The following is a 14,349-nucleotide window of genomic DNA, read 5'->3' as shown; positions in this document are numbered from 1 at the left end:
AAGGTAAATGTTACTCACAGACATATGCTCTTTAGGGTTTTAGAGAGGAAAAATTAAGATAAAGCAAAATTAAACAAAGAACCAATGAAGCAGCTGATCGAAGCACTGCTTCAATGATTCAATGTTCAAAGCAAAGCTGCGCTGCAGAAAAGGTTGATTACAGACCCACTACAGGGTCGGTAATAAATGTAGAGAAATGATCATTTTCCTGACAAACACCCCCAAAAACAACGGCCACTCTTAAGGACCAATAAGGGAATCGTTAAGCAAAAAGCCTATTGATGTTGGTGGATCGACTCATTTCTTAACGATACCCGAAAAGAACCGGTTCCGATACCCATCCCTATAGAGGGCTTTCAATAATGTGACCGATTTGCTCCTGTCTCTATCATGGATTACTACGCAGCTGGCGCGTGAAAGAAAACAGAGAGAATGAAAGCTTATTACGAGGCTTTAAACCCTCGAGACAAAGCTGTTTATCGTGATCGATGTGTAATAGTTGGCTCAGTGGATCTGTATGTTGTACAGGATAGTGAATTTAATGACGATGTAACGAAGTGGCCGGCAGATTCACAGCATAAGCTTAATATGTCCAGAGCCAAGCAGACCACCCGTAAATCCACCAGAGGAAAATCTCAGAGGAAGCAGCTGGCTACCAAAGCCACCCAGATCGCTCCAGCTACCCGCGGTGTGAAGAAACCTCACTGTTACAGGCCCGGCACCGTGGCGCTGAGAGAGATCCACCACTACCAGAAATCCACGGAGCTGCTGATCCATAAGCTGCTGACCAGGTCAGCCTCACTGGCCTCCTGCAGAGCATCACAGCGGAGATCTGAATGCGGAGGTCGGTCTTGAAGTCCTGAGCGATTTCTCTCACCAGGCGCTGGAAGGAGAGCTTGCGGATCAGCAACTCTGTGGATTTCTGGTAGTGATCCGATCTCTCTCTCAGTGCCATGGTGCCGGGCCTGTAACAGTGAGGCTTCTTCACATCACCGGTAGCTGAAGCGCTCTTCCGGGCGGCTTTGGACGTGGATTTACGGGCGGTCTGCTTGGTTCTGGCCATGTTAAAGCTTTCTTCAGATCTGCTCTGCCTCTTCTGCTGAGCCAGGTCTCTCTGCATCGCTTAGAAAGCTCGTAACACTCCACTGCTTCATGCACAATAACTGCTGGTAGCTTGTAAAATGAGCGACCTGCCTCATTTTTATCGCCTCTGAACAACAGACAACATCACAAAAGTTGACCATTGTTGAATCTTCTGCAATGGTTTGCCAAATGCACACAATGTATCACAGCGGCCACCGCGTCGTAATCCAGAATGGCCGTGGGGCTCAAAATCACATGACCGCTACATCACATGAAAACCCTCTACTCCTTTTATTTCATATTTTTCTCAGAAAATGATGTCATCCCTGTAATTTTATATATACCAGGTTAGTTAATGTTCATTACAATTTAGATTATAAAATGTATGAGTGGTTGCCTAGTGGCTACAAATAGAATAAAAATATGATCTTTTTCAGATATGGGATCAGATTGCCCAACAAGTAAACATCACAGAGAGGATTCTGGCATCTCAGAAAACCTGCCTCGATGTAAGCGTCACCTCCTGTCGGTGTCTTTGAGCACAACAACCGCTGCCAACAATCTTGGCATTAAACCTCACAACTAACAAGCTTAAACCACCTCAACAAGGTGGTGTAAATTTTAGACCTTTGGAGTACAGTAAGACATTGGGTCTAACTTGCCAAGTCTGTCGCCATAGCACATTGTCACTTTCAGCCTTTAAAATTTGAGTACTAAGCCTTCATAAAACTGGGCCCTAAAATTGTTTGTCTGATATTTTTTGTGTGTCAGTTTCAGAGTAATGGCTTCCTTCTTGGTTAACCTTTTAGGTCATGCTGATGTGGTGCTCTCAAAGATGTCTCATTTGTACCTGATGTCTCCAACTCCTACATCAGTTCCTTAATTGTGATGCTGATGTTCTGGTGGAGCTTCTGAATTCCTTGCTGTTGATTTGGGTCTCCTGCCCAAATGCTGTTAAGTCTATGCTTTTTATACATTTGTGCAAGAGATAGTACAGTTGTTACTGGTACTATGAATCTTTTTGAGATGGTTCTTAAGGGGTAACTAGACTTGTGGAGACCCAAAACTGTGCAGCAGAAGATTTCACAAGAGTCCAGGAATATATTAAATGACTTGCAAAAGCTTTTGAATGACTAATGGACAGAATTCCAAGTTAATCAGGGAATCTTTGGCTGTATTTATGGGTTGAATTAATGCACTAACGCCTTCTTGCATTTAAGAGCAGGAGAGAGAAAAAAAAAATCTTGATGTTAAAATGTGACAGGACCTTTTCTGACTGAGCCCGAGGCTCTTGCGCAAGCTTCCTGAAGACAAACCGACTCTGCTTAAATATTTTTCTTAAACTGTACTTTTATCAGATTGTGTATCCTGATTTTATCTGAATTGTTATTTTATGGTTTTAATAATTTATAATAGTTTTTGCCTTAACTTTCCTGCTTTGATCTTGTAATTTATGAAGAGTACATCTTAATACTTCAAAAAGTGCTGCACAAATAAAAGATATTACTATTATTTCTCACTTACTGTTAATTTCTTAACCTCAACACTTTCAAATTAGTTCCCTATTGGACATTTTGCTTCACACTTGTAAAAGATATAGTGATGAGGAGATTTTCGCATACTGGACACTTAAAAGGAAGAGGAACTTGACAAGAGTTCCTCCAGTAAGCTCAGACTGAAAGTGTAAATAATGTTAACAGGGTGCTGTTATCATATATTCTGTGTATCTGTGATCAGTGTGAACCTTCTGTGTAGTTCTCGGGCCTTTGTTCTTGCTCCCCAACGGTCGTCCTCTTGGTCGCTTTACAGCCGGTGGTCCAACAGGCTCCTGTCGATACAGCACATGCGGTTCTATGACAAACCACTACAATCACACACACTGACCTCCCCATGCACATCTTGACAATTCACAATCACTTTATTTTTAAAATCAAACAGGGACTCGTGATCATGTGAAATATTCAGCAATTTAAAAATGGGTCATATTATGCATGCAATTAATAATTTTAATCTACATTTTACAATTATGTATGGTTGGAATTTCATGTTAAACTTTCTACAAGTCAAGAATTCTGTCATGTACGTGTAGGTGGATCGTCATTAGAAAACAAATTCAGGGCTGAAATATCTTGCTTTTAAACATCTGCGACATGTCACAGATGTAGCTGTCAGGACTGTGTGTGTAACACGCCAACATGATGCAGTTTGAGGGAAGAACATGACTCAAATTGCAACATTTGATTCTTTTTAGAGAAACCCCCCACCCCCCAGAATCAAATTAAGAACAAAATTAACATTGCTTTATTTTCTGTCTACAATTTACAATTAAGTGCCACTTCACTTTGGAGTGTTGAAGTCTCTTCGCTGTCTGTTCTATATTCACACGTACGTGAGAGAGGAAGGGAGAGGGCGAGAGAGACAGGCATGCACGCACACACACACAACACACACGGTCTCTACGTTGTTTCTAAGAATTCAATCTGATCCGAGACATCGGACGTCCGATATCTGATACATATCACAATATTGATATACTTATGTGCTTCATACTACTTATATAAATGTTATTTAAATGCTTTCAGAAATTATAGTGTATGGCTTTTTAAACACTTTAGTTATACTGCTTAATGTGTGTTGTATTAGTATTTTCTGTTGCATATTTTTACTTTTTCGTTGCCTTTACCTTATCCCAAAGTGACATCACAACCTACATGTTTTTTTTTAGATAATATTACTAACGTGCAAAGCCTTATTCATTTTCATATTTATGGCTTCCCTAAGCCTGACTGACCTAAAGCTAGAAACCCAAATAGACCCTGTTATGCCCTAGCTTAGACACTGCTTTCTTTAAAAAAAAGAGAAAAAAAAAAGATAGTGCTTCATATCCCACGTTACTTAAGCAGAAAAGTTAACTTAAGTAAAGATATTTTTATATGGCTTATCAATTCCACTTAGTACAAAACTGTAGTGAAACATGGGCATAGAGTAATACTCATTAAATATTTAATTGTTAAAAATATTATTATTGTTATTATTAGTAGAATCAGTATATGGGAAAAATGCCTTCAAGAGTGGATCTTTACTGTAAGGATGTTGTGTGTGTGTGTGTGGGGGGGGGGGGGGGGGGGGGGGCGCGCGTTCTGTCATCTTTCTGTCTGGATAAGCCCCTGGCCTTCACAGTCTAAGCAGGAAGAATGAAGAAATTGTTTATTCATGTGGAACACACGACCTGACTGACAGGTAAGAAGGAATCATTGATGGTTTTATCCTGTGCCATCCTCAGAAAGGGACAAACGAACAACTCCCGCCCCCAAAGCTTTTGTTTTTTTTGTTTTTTTTTTAATTCACCACTGGTGTGCTGCTGTTCTCTATTTTTAAGATTCTGGGGTTTTAGCCGCGTACAGACTTTGAAATAAAAGCAAAGCATAAATATGTTTCTCAAATTCACCGCATGCTGTGAGACATAGCGAAATGGCGCAAACTTTTTTTTTTTTTTACAACTCTGAGCTGCTGCACAAAACAGAGGACTAATGGTTCACCACATCCAGCACGGATATATAAAAAATATGGGGACTGGGTTCACATACTGAAGGTCTTATACCTGTACTTTGATAATACCAATATCTGGTACAGACCCCTAACACACACACACCTTCAAGAAAAGCTGCTCCTTTATGATTTTTTTTATTGCTCCTGAATTCCACAAAGCTCACAATTTTGTAGGAGTAAAACCAGTGTTGTATAGTAACAAAGTAAAAATACTTCACTACTGTACTTAAGTACATTTTGGGAGACTTTGTACATTACTTGAGTTTTTTTTTAAATTCAGCTTACTTTCACTTTTACTTCACTACATTTCCGACCTTAATTGCATACTTCGACTCCGATACATTTTCTATGTGCCAGGCCGTTATTTGTTAACAAAAAAAAAAACAAAAAAAAAAACACACAAAAACATACATGTCAACCGATACGGATTGTCCGTAAATTATACGGATTTTTCCAAGTTTCAGAGTCATACGGATGTACAAATAAAGTCTTACGGATTATCAGGGTTTGGTCTGCAGCGGCTCTGTAATCAACCATTTCTGCTGCGCGATTCCACTTTGATGCGTGAGTCACTGAAGCAATGCTTCGATCCACTAGTTTGTTGGTTCTTTGATTTGCAGTGGCAAGTCCACTTCTTAACTCCTCTCAAAGCCATTAAAATATCGTGAGTCGCTTTTGTGTGGATTAAAGTCACTAACTGGGACTCATCTTGTTGCAGTCAAGAAATGAGAATCGTCCTCCGTTCTGTGCGTTTGGAGCCGCGCAGCTGCGTGGCTCTCTGCTGAGACAGACAGAGTCCAGTTGGAATTAATAACTTCAAATTGCCAATTTAAATAAAATGACACCTCTTTCCAAACGCTGTAATACAGAAAATAAACTAAAATCGACTAAAACTTTTTTCTTCCAAAAATGAGACGTCCTGTGTTCTTTATGAATTAAACTGATGCTGACGTGAAGCACAGCTATAAGAGTTCAGCTCAGATGTATGGAAAGACATTCATGCCAATAATGTCTGAAAGGAAATGCTTTTGAAAAAACTACAGATTTTGTTTATTTCTATTTATGTCCAGAGATCAAGGATCCACCATGTAGAGTTTATTATGTCCAAAGTTTAAGGATCCAGTGACCAATTTCATATTTATTTACTTTAAGACTCAATAAAATGTTGTTCAATTCAATTTCAATTTAATGGGCTTATAAAGCGCCAAATCACAACAAAAGCTGTCTCAAGGCACCTTACATAGAACAGTTCAACATAAAATAATTAAAATAAACAAATAAAAATTAAAAAATTCAAATATATAATTAAAAACAGAAGTAAAAGATTAAAACACATAAAAAAATAAAAACTAGTCATAAGAAAGAGAATAAAAATGGACTTTAAGGCTTGACTTAAAAATATCCACAGACTCCAACTGCCTCACGGTCGCAGGAAGACCATTCCACAGAGCGGGTGCACAGTAAGAAAAAGCTCTTTGACCTGCAGACATAGAAAACCTGTAAAGCCTATTTTTAGTACACACACAAAAAAAAACAAGAGGTATAGATAAGGGAACTGATAAGGAATCGGAACGATAAGCGGAATCGATAATGGTATCTATCGATAAAATCTTATCGATACCCATCCCTAATAAACACAGGGGCGAAGTCGAGGATCATCGACATGCCAGTTTGCAACATCGGCACTGGCGAGGCAATTTTCGATACACTTGTGTTGGGAAAGTGTAGGTACACGGACCCACAACAGGGGGCGCAAATGAACGGACAATGGAATAGGTCAAATAACAACACTTTACTGTTGTGAATGTGCACAACAAATACAACAGATTGCAACAATAGACAATAGTCAATTCACAAGGTGTCGTGTGGGCAGGCTCGAAGATAGGAGACGCCTCTCCAAAGCAGAACCGGAACCACACGATTTCCTCCGCCACCAGACCCCGGGAATACTGGAGCCGCCAAGTCCCGAACTCCCAGGTGGCCACTGCCTCCGCGTGTCGGATCTGGTACTGCTGGCGAGGAACAAAAAGCAAGTGAATGAGGATGCGTTTGCACCCAGGAATCAGCACGGCAGGAAAGCTACCTCCACCTCTCGTTGGAAAAACAGTCCAAAAGATAATGCACAAAAGTCACAAAGGATATTGTCAAGCAGACAGCTGAGGTACGTTACCTTCCAGGTAGAACGATATCTCGGCAAAGAGGTGGAGACGTCGTCCTGCTGATATACTCCTGCCGATCAGATGATTGGTAACAGCTGTTGCAGGTGATGCGTGACAGCTGTCACCCTGGCTGCTCCTGTGAGGCGGCTGCACCCTGTGGTGCCTGGAGCCCGCACTCCAGACAGGGCGCCCTCTGGTGGTGGGCCAGCAGTACCTCCTCTTCTGGCGGCCCACACAACAGGACCCCCCCCTCAACGGGCGCCTCCTGGCGCCCGACCAGGCTTGTCCGGGTGGCGGCGGTAGAAATCGGCCAGCAGGGCCGGGTCCAGGATGAAGGTCCTCTTCACCCAGGAGCGTTCTTCAGGTCCGTACCCCTCCCAGTCCACCAAATACTGGAAGCCCCGGCCCATCCTACGGACATCTAAGAGCCGGCGCACAGTCCAAGCCGGCTCGCCATCGATGATCCGGGCAGGAGGTGGTGCCGGACCGGGAGTACAGAGGGGTGAGGTGTGATGGGGCTTGATCCGGGACACGTGGAAAACGGGATGGATCCGCAGTGAGGCTTCAGCTTCCGGCCTCACTGCGGCTGGACTGATGACCTTAATGATCTTGAACGGACCGATATACCGGTCCTGCAGTTTAGGGGAGTCCACTTGAAGGGGTATGTCCTTAGTAGACAACCACACTGCCTGCCCTGGCCGGTACGTAGGGGCCGGGGTCCGCCGACGGTCTGCATGGGCCTTCGTCCTCATCCGGGCCCTCAGCAAGGCAGAACGGGCGGCACGCCACACCCGACGGCACTTCCGTAGGTGGGCCTGGACCGAGGGCACACCGACCTCTCCCTCAACCACCGGAAACAAAGGAGGTTGGTACCCCAGACACACCTCGAAAGGGGAGAGGCCGGTGGCTGACGACACCTGGCTGTTATGGGCATACTCGATCCAGGCCAGATGGGTACTCCAGGCCGCCGGCTGCGCGGCTGTCACGCAACGCAGGGCCTGCTCCACCTCCTGATTGGCCCGTTCTGCTTGCCCGTTGGTCTGGGGATGATACCCGGATGAGAGACTCACCGTGGCCCCCAGTTCCCGGCAGAAGCTCCTCCAGGCTTGCGAGGAGAACTGGGTACCGCGATCGGAGACGATGTCTGTTGGGATTCCATGCAACCGGACGACGTGGTGGACCAGGAGGTCCGCTGTCTCCTGGGCCGTCGGGAGCTTCGGGAGGGCCACGAAGTGGGCCGCCTTGGAGAATCGGTCCACTATCGTGAGGATGGTGGTGTTGCCCTGGGACGGCGGGAGGCCCGTGACAAAATCCAGGCCGATGTGGGACCAGGGGCGATGAGGCACGGGCAGCGGCTGGAGCAGTCCCGAAGCCCTGCGATGGTCAGCCTTGCCCCTGGCGCAGGTGGTGCAGGCCTGGATATAATCCCGGACGTCGGCCTCTAGGGACGCCCACCAGAAGCGCTGCCGGACAACTGCCACGGTTCTTCGCACCCCTGGATGACAGGAGAGCTTAGAGCCGTGACAGAAGTCCAGGACTGCAGCCCTAGCTTCTGGTGGGACGTAGAGTCTGTTCTTCGGCCCAGTTCCGGGGTCCGGGCTTCGTGCCAGGGCCTCCCGGACGGTTCTCTCTATGTCCCAGGTGAGGGTGGCCACGATAGTGGACTCCGGGATGATGGGTTCCGGTGGATCCGACAACTCCGTTTTGACTTCATCTTCATGTACCCGGGACAAGGCATCCGATCTCTGGTTTTTGGTCCCGGGACGGTAGGTGATCCGGAAGTCAAAACGGCCGAAGAACAGTGACCAGCGGGCTTGCCTGGGGTTCAGCCGCTTGGCGGTCCTGATATACTCCAGGTTCCGGTGGTCAGTGAAAACCGTGAATGGCACGGACGTTCCCTCTAACAGATGTCTCCACTCTTCAAGAGCCTCTTTCACCGCAAGGAGTTCTCGATTGCCGATGTCATAGTTCCGTTCGGCCGGGGTCAACCTGCGGGAAAAATAGGCACACGGGTGAAGGACCTTATCGGTCTTCCCGCTCTGGGAAAGCACAGCTCCTATCCCTGAGTCCGAGGCATCCACTTCAACCACTAACTGGCGACTAGGATCGGGCTGCACCAGAACGGGTGCAGACGAGAAGCGCCGTTTCAACTCCTTGAACGCGGCATCGCAACGATCCGACCAGGTGAAGGGGACTTTTGGTGAGGTCAGGGCTGTCAGGGGGCTAACTACCTGACTGTAGCCCTTAATGAACCTCCTGTAGAAATTAGCAAAGCCGAGGAACTGTTGCAGCTTCCTACGGCTAGTGGGTTGGGGCCAGTCTCTCACCGCCGCAACCTTGGCCAGATCAGGAGCGACGGAGTTGGGGGAGATGATAAACCCCAGGAAGGACAAAGAAGTGCGGTGAAACTCGCACTTCTCGCCCTTCACAAACAGTCGGTTCTCCAACAACCGCTGCAGGATCTGACGTACATGCCGGACATGGGTCTCAGGGTCCGGAGAGAAGATGAGTATATCATCCAGATATACGAAGACGAATCGGTGCAGGAAATCCCGCAAGACATCATTAACCAATGCTTGGAACGTCGCGGGGGCGTTTGTAAGACCGAACGGCATGACCAGGTACTCAAAGTGACCTAACGGGGTGTTAAATGCCGTCTTCCACTCGTCTGCCTTCCGGATCCGAACCAGGTGATACGCATTTCTAAGATCGAGCTTGGTGAACATTTGGGCTCCATGCAGGGGCGTGAACACTGAATCCAACAAGGGCAATGGGTATCGGTTACGAACCGTGATTTCGTTCAGCCCCCTGTAATCAATGCATGGACGTAGTCCGCCATCCTTTTTTCCCACAAAAAAGAAACCTGCACCCATCGGGGAGGTGGAATTCCGGATCAACCCGGCAGCTAAAGAGTCCCGGATGTAGGTCTCCATTGATTCGCGCTCAGGTCGTGAGAGGTTGTACAACCTGCTGGACGGGAACTCAACGCCCGGAACCAAATCAATGGCACAATCGTACGGACGGTGGGGGGGAAGGGTGAGCGCCAGATCCTTACTGAATACATCCACAAGGTCATGGTACTCCACCGGCACCGTCCCTAGATTGGGCGGGACTCTGACCTCCTCCTTAGCCTGGGAACCGGGAGGAACCGAGGAACCTAAACATACCCGATGGCAGGTCTCGCTCCACTGAACCACTACCCCGGACGGCCAATCGATCCGGGGATTGTGTTTTAACATCCAGGGGAACCCTAAAATCACACGGGAGGTAGCAGGAGTCACAAAAAACTCGATCTCCTCCCGGTGATTTCCTGACACCACCAGAGTTACAGGTGGTGTCTTATGTGTGATTGGAGGGAGTAGGGAGCCATCTAGTGCCCGCACCTGCACAGGCGAGGTAAGCGCCACCAGAGGGAACCCTATCTCCCTGGCCCATCTGCTGTCTAACAGATTCCCTTCAGAGCCCGTGTCCACCAGTGCTGGGGCCTTCAGGGTTAAATCCTCATAAAGGATTGTAACTGGGAGTCTTGTGGCAATGTGGGTGTGTCCCACGTGAATTTTCTCGGCCCACCCCTAGCCCAGTTTCTAGGGGCGGGCGTTGGTGTTTAACCGCTCGGGGCAGTCTCTTACCTGATGCTCTATCGAGCCACAAACAAAACACGCTCCGCGGGCCAGCCTCCTCTGTCTATCTGGTGCCCTAAATGTGGCCCTGCTCGTGTCCATAGCTTCGTCAGCAGGGGGAGCTGTAACCACACGGAGCGCAGGGGCCGTGGAGCGTGGGGAGGGCGGAACGCGGTCGGAACCGGAAGGGAGAGGGACGGCGCGTGCCCGGCCACGCCCTTCGTCTCGTTCCCGACGGCGTTCTTCTAACCGATTGTCTAATAGTATGATGAGATCAATAAGCCCATCTAAATCCCGCGGTTCGTCCTTAGCCACCAGGTGCTCCTTTAGAACCAATGACAGTCCGTTTACAAAGGCGGCGCGAAGGGCAGTGCTATTCCAGCCGGACCTCGCAGCCGCAATGCGGAAGTCGACTGCATAGGCAGCTGAGCTCCGGCGCCCCTGTCTCATTGACAGCAGCACGGCTGAAGCGGTCTCTCCTCTATTTGGGTGATCGAACACTGTTCTGAACTCCCTCACAAACCCATCATATGTCAGAAGGAGCCGTGAATTTTGCTCCCAGAGCGCTGTAGCCCAAGCGCGTGCCTCACCACAAAGCAGGTTTATTACATAAGCTATCTTGCTGGCATCAGTCGCGTACATGACAGGACGTTGTGCGAAGACGAGCGAACACTGCATAAGGAAGTCCGCGCACATCTCCACACAACCTCCGTATGGCTCTGGAGGGCTTATGTATGCTTCCGGGGAAGGTGGGGGGGGTCGTTGAACGACCTGTGGAACGTCACTTGTACGCACAGGGTCGACAGGAGGGAGAGCCGCAGCAGCGCCCTGAGGGCGCGCTTCCACCTGCGCGGCGAGAGCCTCCACCCTGCGGTTAAGGAGGACGTTCTGCTCGGTCATTAAATCCAACCGAGCCGTGAAAGCGGTGAGGATCCGCTGCAACTCACCGATCATTCCTCCTGCGGACGCCTGTGCGCCCTGTTCTTCCATTGGCCGTTCAACAGCCGGTTGACGCCCCTCGGGATCCATGACGATGGCCGAGATATCCTGTTGGGAAAGTGTAGGTACACGGACCCACAACAGGGGGCGCAAATGAACGGACAATGGAATAGGTCAAATAACAACACTTTACTGTTGTGAATGTGCACAACAAATACAACAGATTGCAACAATAGACAATAGTCAATTCACAAGGTGTCGTGTGGGCAGGCTCGAAGATAGGAGACGCCTGTCCAAAGCAGAACCGGAACCACACGATTTCCTCCGCCACCAGACCCCGGGAATACTGGAGCCGCCAAGTCCCGAACTCCCAGGTGGCCACTGCCTCCGCGTGTCGGATCTGGTACTGCTGGCGAGGAACAAAAAGCAAGTGAATGAGGATGCGTTTGCACCCAGGAATCAGCACGGCAGGAAAGCTACCTCCACCTCTCGTTGGAAAAACAGTCCAAAAGATAATGCACAAAAGTCACAAAGGATATTGTCAAGCAGACAGCTGAGGTACGTTACCTTCCAGGTAGAACGATATCTCGGCAAAGAGGTGGAGACGTCGTCCTGCTGATGTACTCCTGCCGATCAGATGATTGGTAACAGCTGTTGCAGGTGATGCGTGACAGCTGTCACCCTGGCTGCTCCTGTGAGGCGGCTGCGCCCTCTGGTGCCTGGAGCCCGCACTCCAGACAGGGCGCCCTCTGGTGGTGGGCCAGCAGTACCTCCTCTTCTGGCGGCCCACACAACAACTTGATGAAGTTCTGAGGTATGTTTTATTTTCTTCATTATATTCGATTTATTTTTCATGATTTTATTAATGTATTTCCATTAGTGAGACACAGTTCTTGTTTCTGTAAAAACAACAAAACAAAATTTGACACATTCAGTTTTGTAAAATTCAGCTTGATGCATGAATACTAGATCTCTATTGTTTGAAATTCAACTGTGGAGGAAATACTAATGATCCTGACTTTAAGGTCATTGTGGCAACTCATATGTGGACAAAAACCCAGTTATGTGATACCGCTATGTGGTTGTGTGTACTGTAATAAAACTGATTTTGGTACGATTTGGAGGTTATAAGGATTCTTGTCGAGTTTATGGATTTTCTCACTTGGTTATACAGGTGGACCCTCAAAGGGGTTGACATGTATGTGAAAAAGTCGTGTTTTCACCCAGAGACACCACTGATTATGAGTAACTGCAACGAAGTCAGGCTGATTTGTCATGAGGCATGTCCGGTAGGCTTTTTTGCAGTTGCGCACTTGGGGGGTGTTTGTCAGGAAAATGATCATTTCTCTACATTGATTACAGACCTGCAGCAGGTCTGTAATCAACTTTTCTGCAGCACGGCTTTGCTTTGAACCTTGAACCAATCAAAGCAGTGATTCGCAGATCGAAGCAGTGCTTTGATCTGTGATTCATGGAGTCATTGTTTTTCCCCACTAAAACCCTGAAGAGCATATGTCTGTGGGTAATATTTAATAATTTTATGTTAAACCGACTTGTTACGGTCTTCTGAAACAGTTGATAGATGTATTTTATAACTTAAAAAGGGGACCGATGCTAACGCGTTAGCATGTCTATGGCGTTTTCAATGTTTGTTAGCATTAAGCTGTTCGCAACAGCACGTTTGTGTTGATGTTTTCTCTATAATTAATGGCTCAGCGTTCATTGTTGTAAAAGAGTCAAATTGTAATTTTTTAAAATGTATTTTATTCATATATTAATAACAGCAAAAACAATAATAATCTACATAATAGACAATAATAGTCAATAATAATAGACTAATAATGTTACAATACAATTTTAGAGAAAGAGACAAAAAGAACCTAATGAAACAAAACACAACAGAAAAGATAAAACCATGTAACAATGAAAATAACTATAAATAACTGTTTCCTGTGAACACCTAGTGAGTTGCCTACTCTCGTTTAGGTTTTGAAACCTCGTTTCTGAAGTGTTTTTGTGTGATGTGCACAATTTTCAGTATTTTGATTAACACTACCAGTCATTTACAAGCCTAGATAAACTTTGTAATATAAAAAAAATCAGTCCGTTTTTGATTATTAACATTTACTTGTACTTTTACTTTCAATACTTGAGTACATGTAGTTGTACGTTACTTGTCATACTTAAGTACAATAAATACTAGATACTTTAAGACTTTTACTTGAGTAGTATTTCAATCAGTGACTTGAACTTCTACCAACGTAATTTTTTTAAATGGGTATCTGTACTTTTACTTAAGTGTGATTTTCCGGTACTTTATACAACACTGAGTAAAACTAGGATACTCAGAGTAATACTGATTGAATGTTTTAGCTGTTAAAAATAGATTCATTATTTATTCATTTTCTACACCTATGTATTCCAATTAAGGGTCCCTGGGGAGCTGGAGCCTATCCCAGCAGTCATAGGGTGAGAGGCAGGATACACCCTGGACAGTGCCACATACAGACAAACACATTCATACTTGCGCGCACACACATCTACGGTCAAGTTAGCATCACCAACCTAACCTGCATGTCTTTGGAAGTGGGAAGAAGCCGGAGCACCAGGAGGGAATACACGCAAACACGGGGAGAACATGCAAACGCCACACAGGAAGGACAACATGGGAAGCAAACCTGGGACCTTCTTGCTGCCCTATGTTAATGATGATGATTATTATTACTATTATGGTAAATGGTAAGTGGGGAGGTGATGGTCTAGTGGTTAAGCGTTGGGCTCGAGACCAGAGGATACTCGGTTCAAATCCAAGCCTGATTGGAAAAGGGCCCACTAAGGGCCCTTGGGCAAGGTCATTAATCCCAGATGTGTGTAGTGAGCGCCTTGCATGACAGCACCCTGTGTGTGAGTGTGTTTGTGTGAATGGGTGAATGTGAGCCATAATTGTAAAAGAAGCTTTGAGCTTCTGATGCAGATGGAAAGGCGCTATATCCTCCTGA

At 46.4% G+C, this 14,349-nt stretch overlaps 1 protein-coding gene across 1 annotated transcript in view; it reads right to left on the bottom strand.

Annotated features, from left to right (window-relative positions):
* The window catches only part of LOC117506728 (high mobility group protein HMGI-C-like), a 57,160-nt gene that overhangs the window by 29,038 nt on the left and 13,773 nt on the right, over window positions 1–14,349 (bottom strand). Inside the window, exon 3 of the mRNA XM_034166300.1 lies at window positions 2,828–2,911. Coding sequence (XP_034022191.1) covers window positions 2,828–2,911 — 84 coding nt within the window. The remainder of the gene's footprint in view (window positions 1–2,827; window positions 2,912–14,349) is intronic.

Source organism: Thalassophryne amazonica, chromosome 3 (assembly GCF_902500255.1).
Source record: "Thalassophryne amazonica chromosome 3, fThaAma1.1, whole genome shotgun sequence".
Taxonomy (NCBI): Eukaryota; Metazoa; Chordata; class Actinopteri; order Batrachoidiformes; family Batrachoididae; genus Thalassophryne; species Thalassophryne amazonica.
This window is presented reverse-complemented; position numbering and strand designations above follow the sequence as displayed.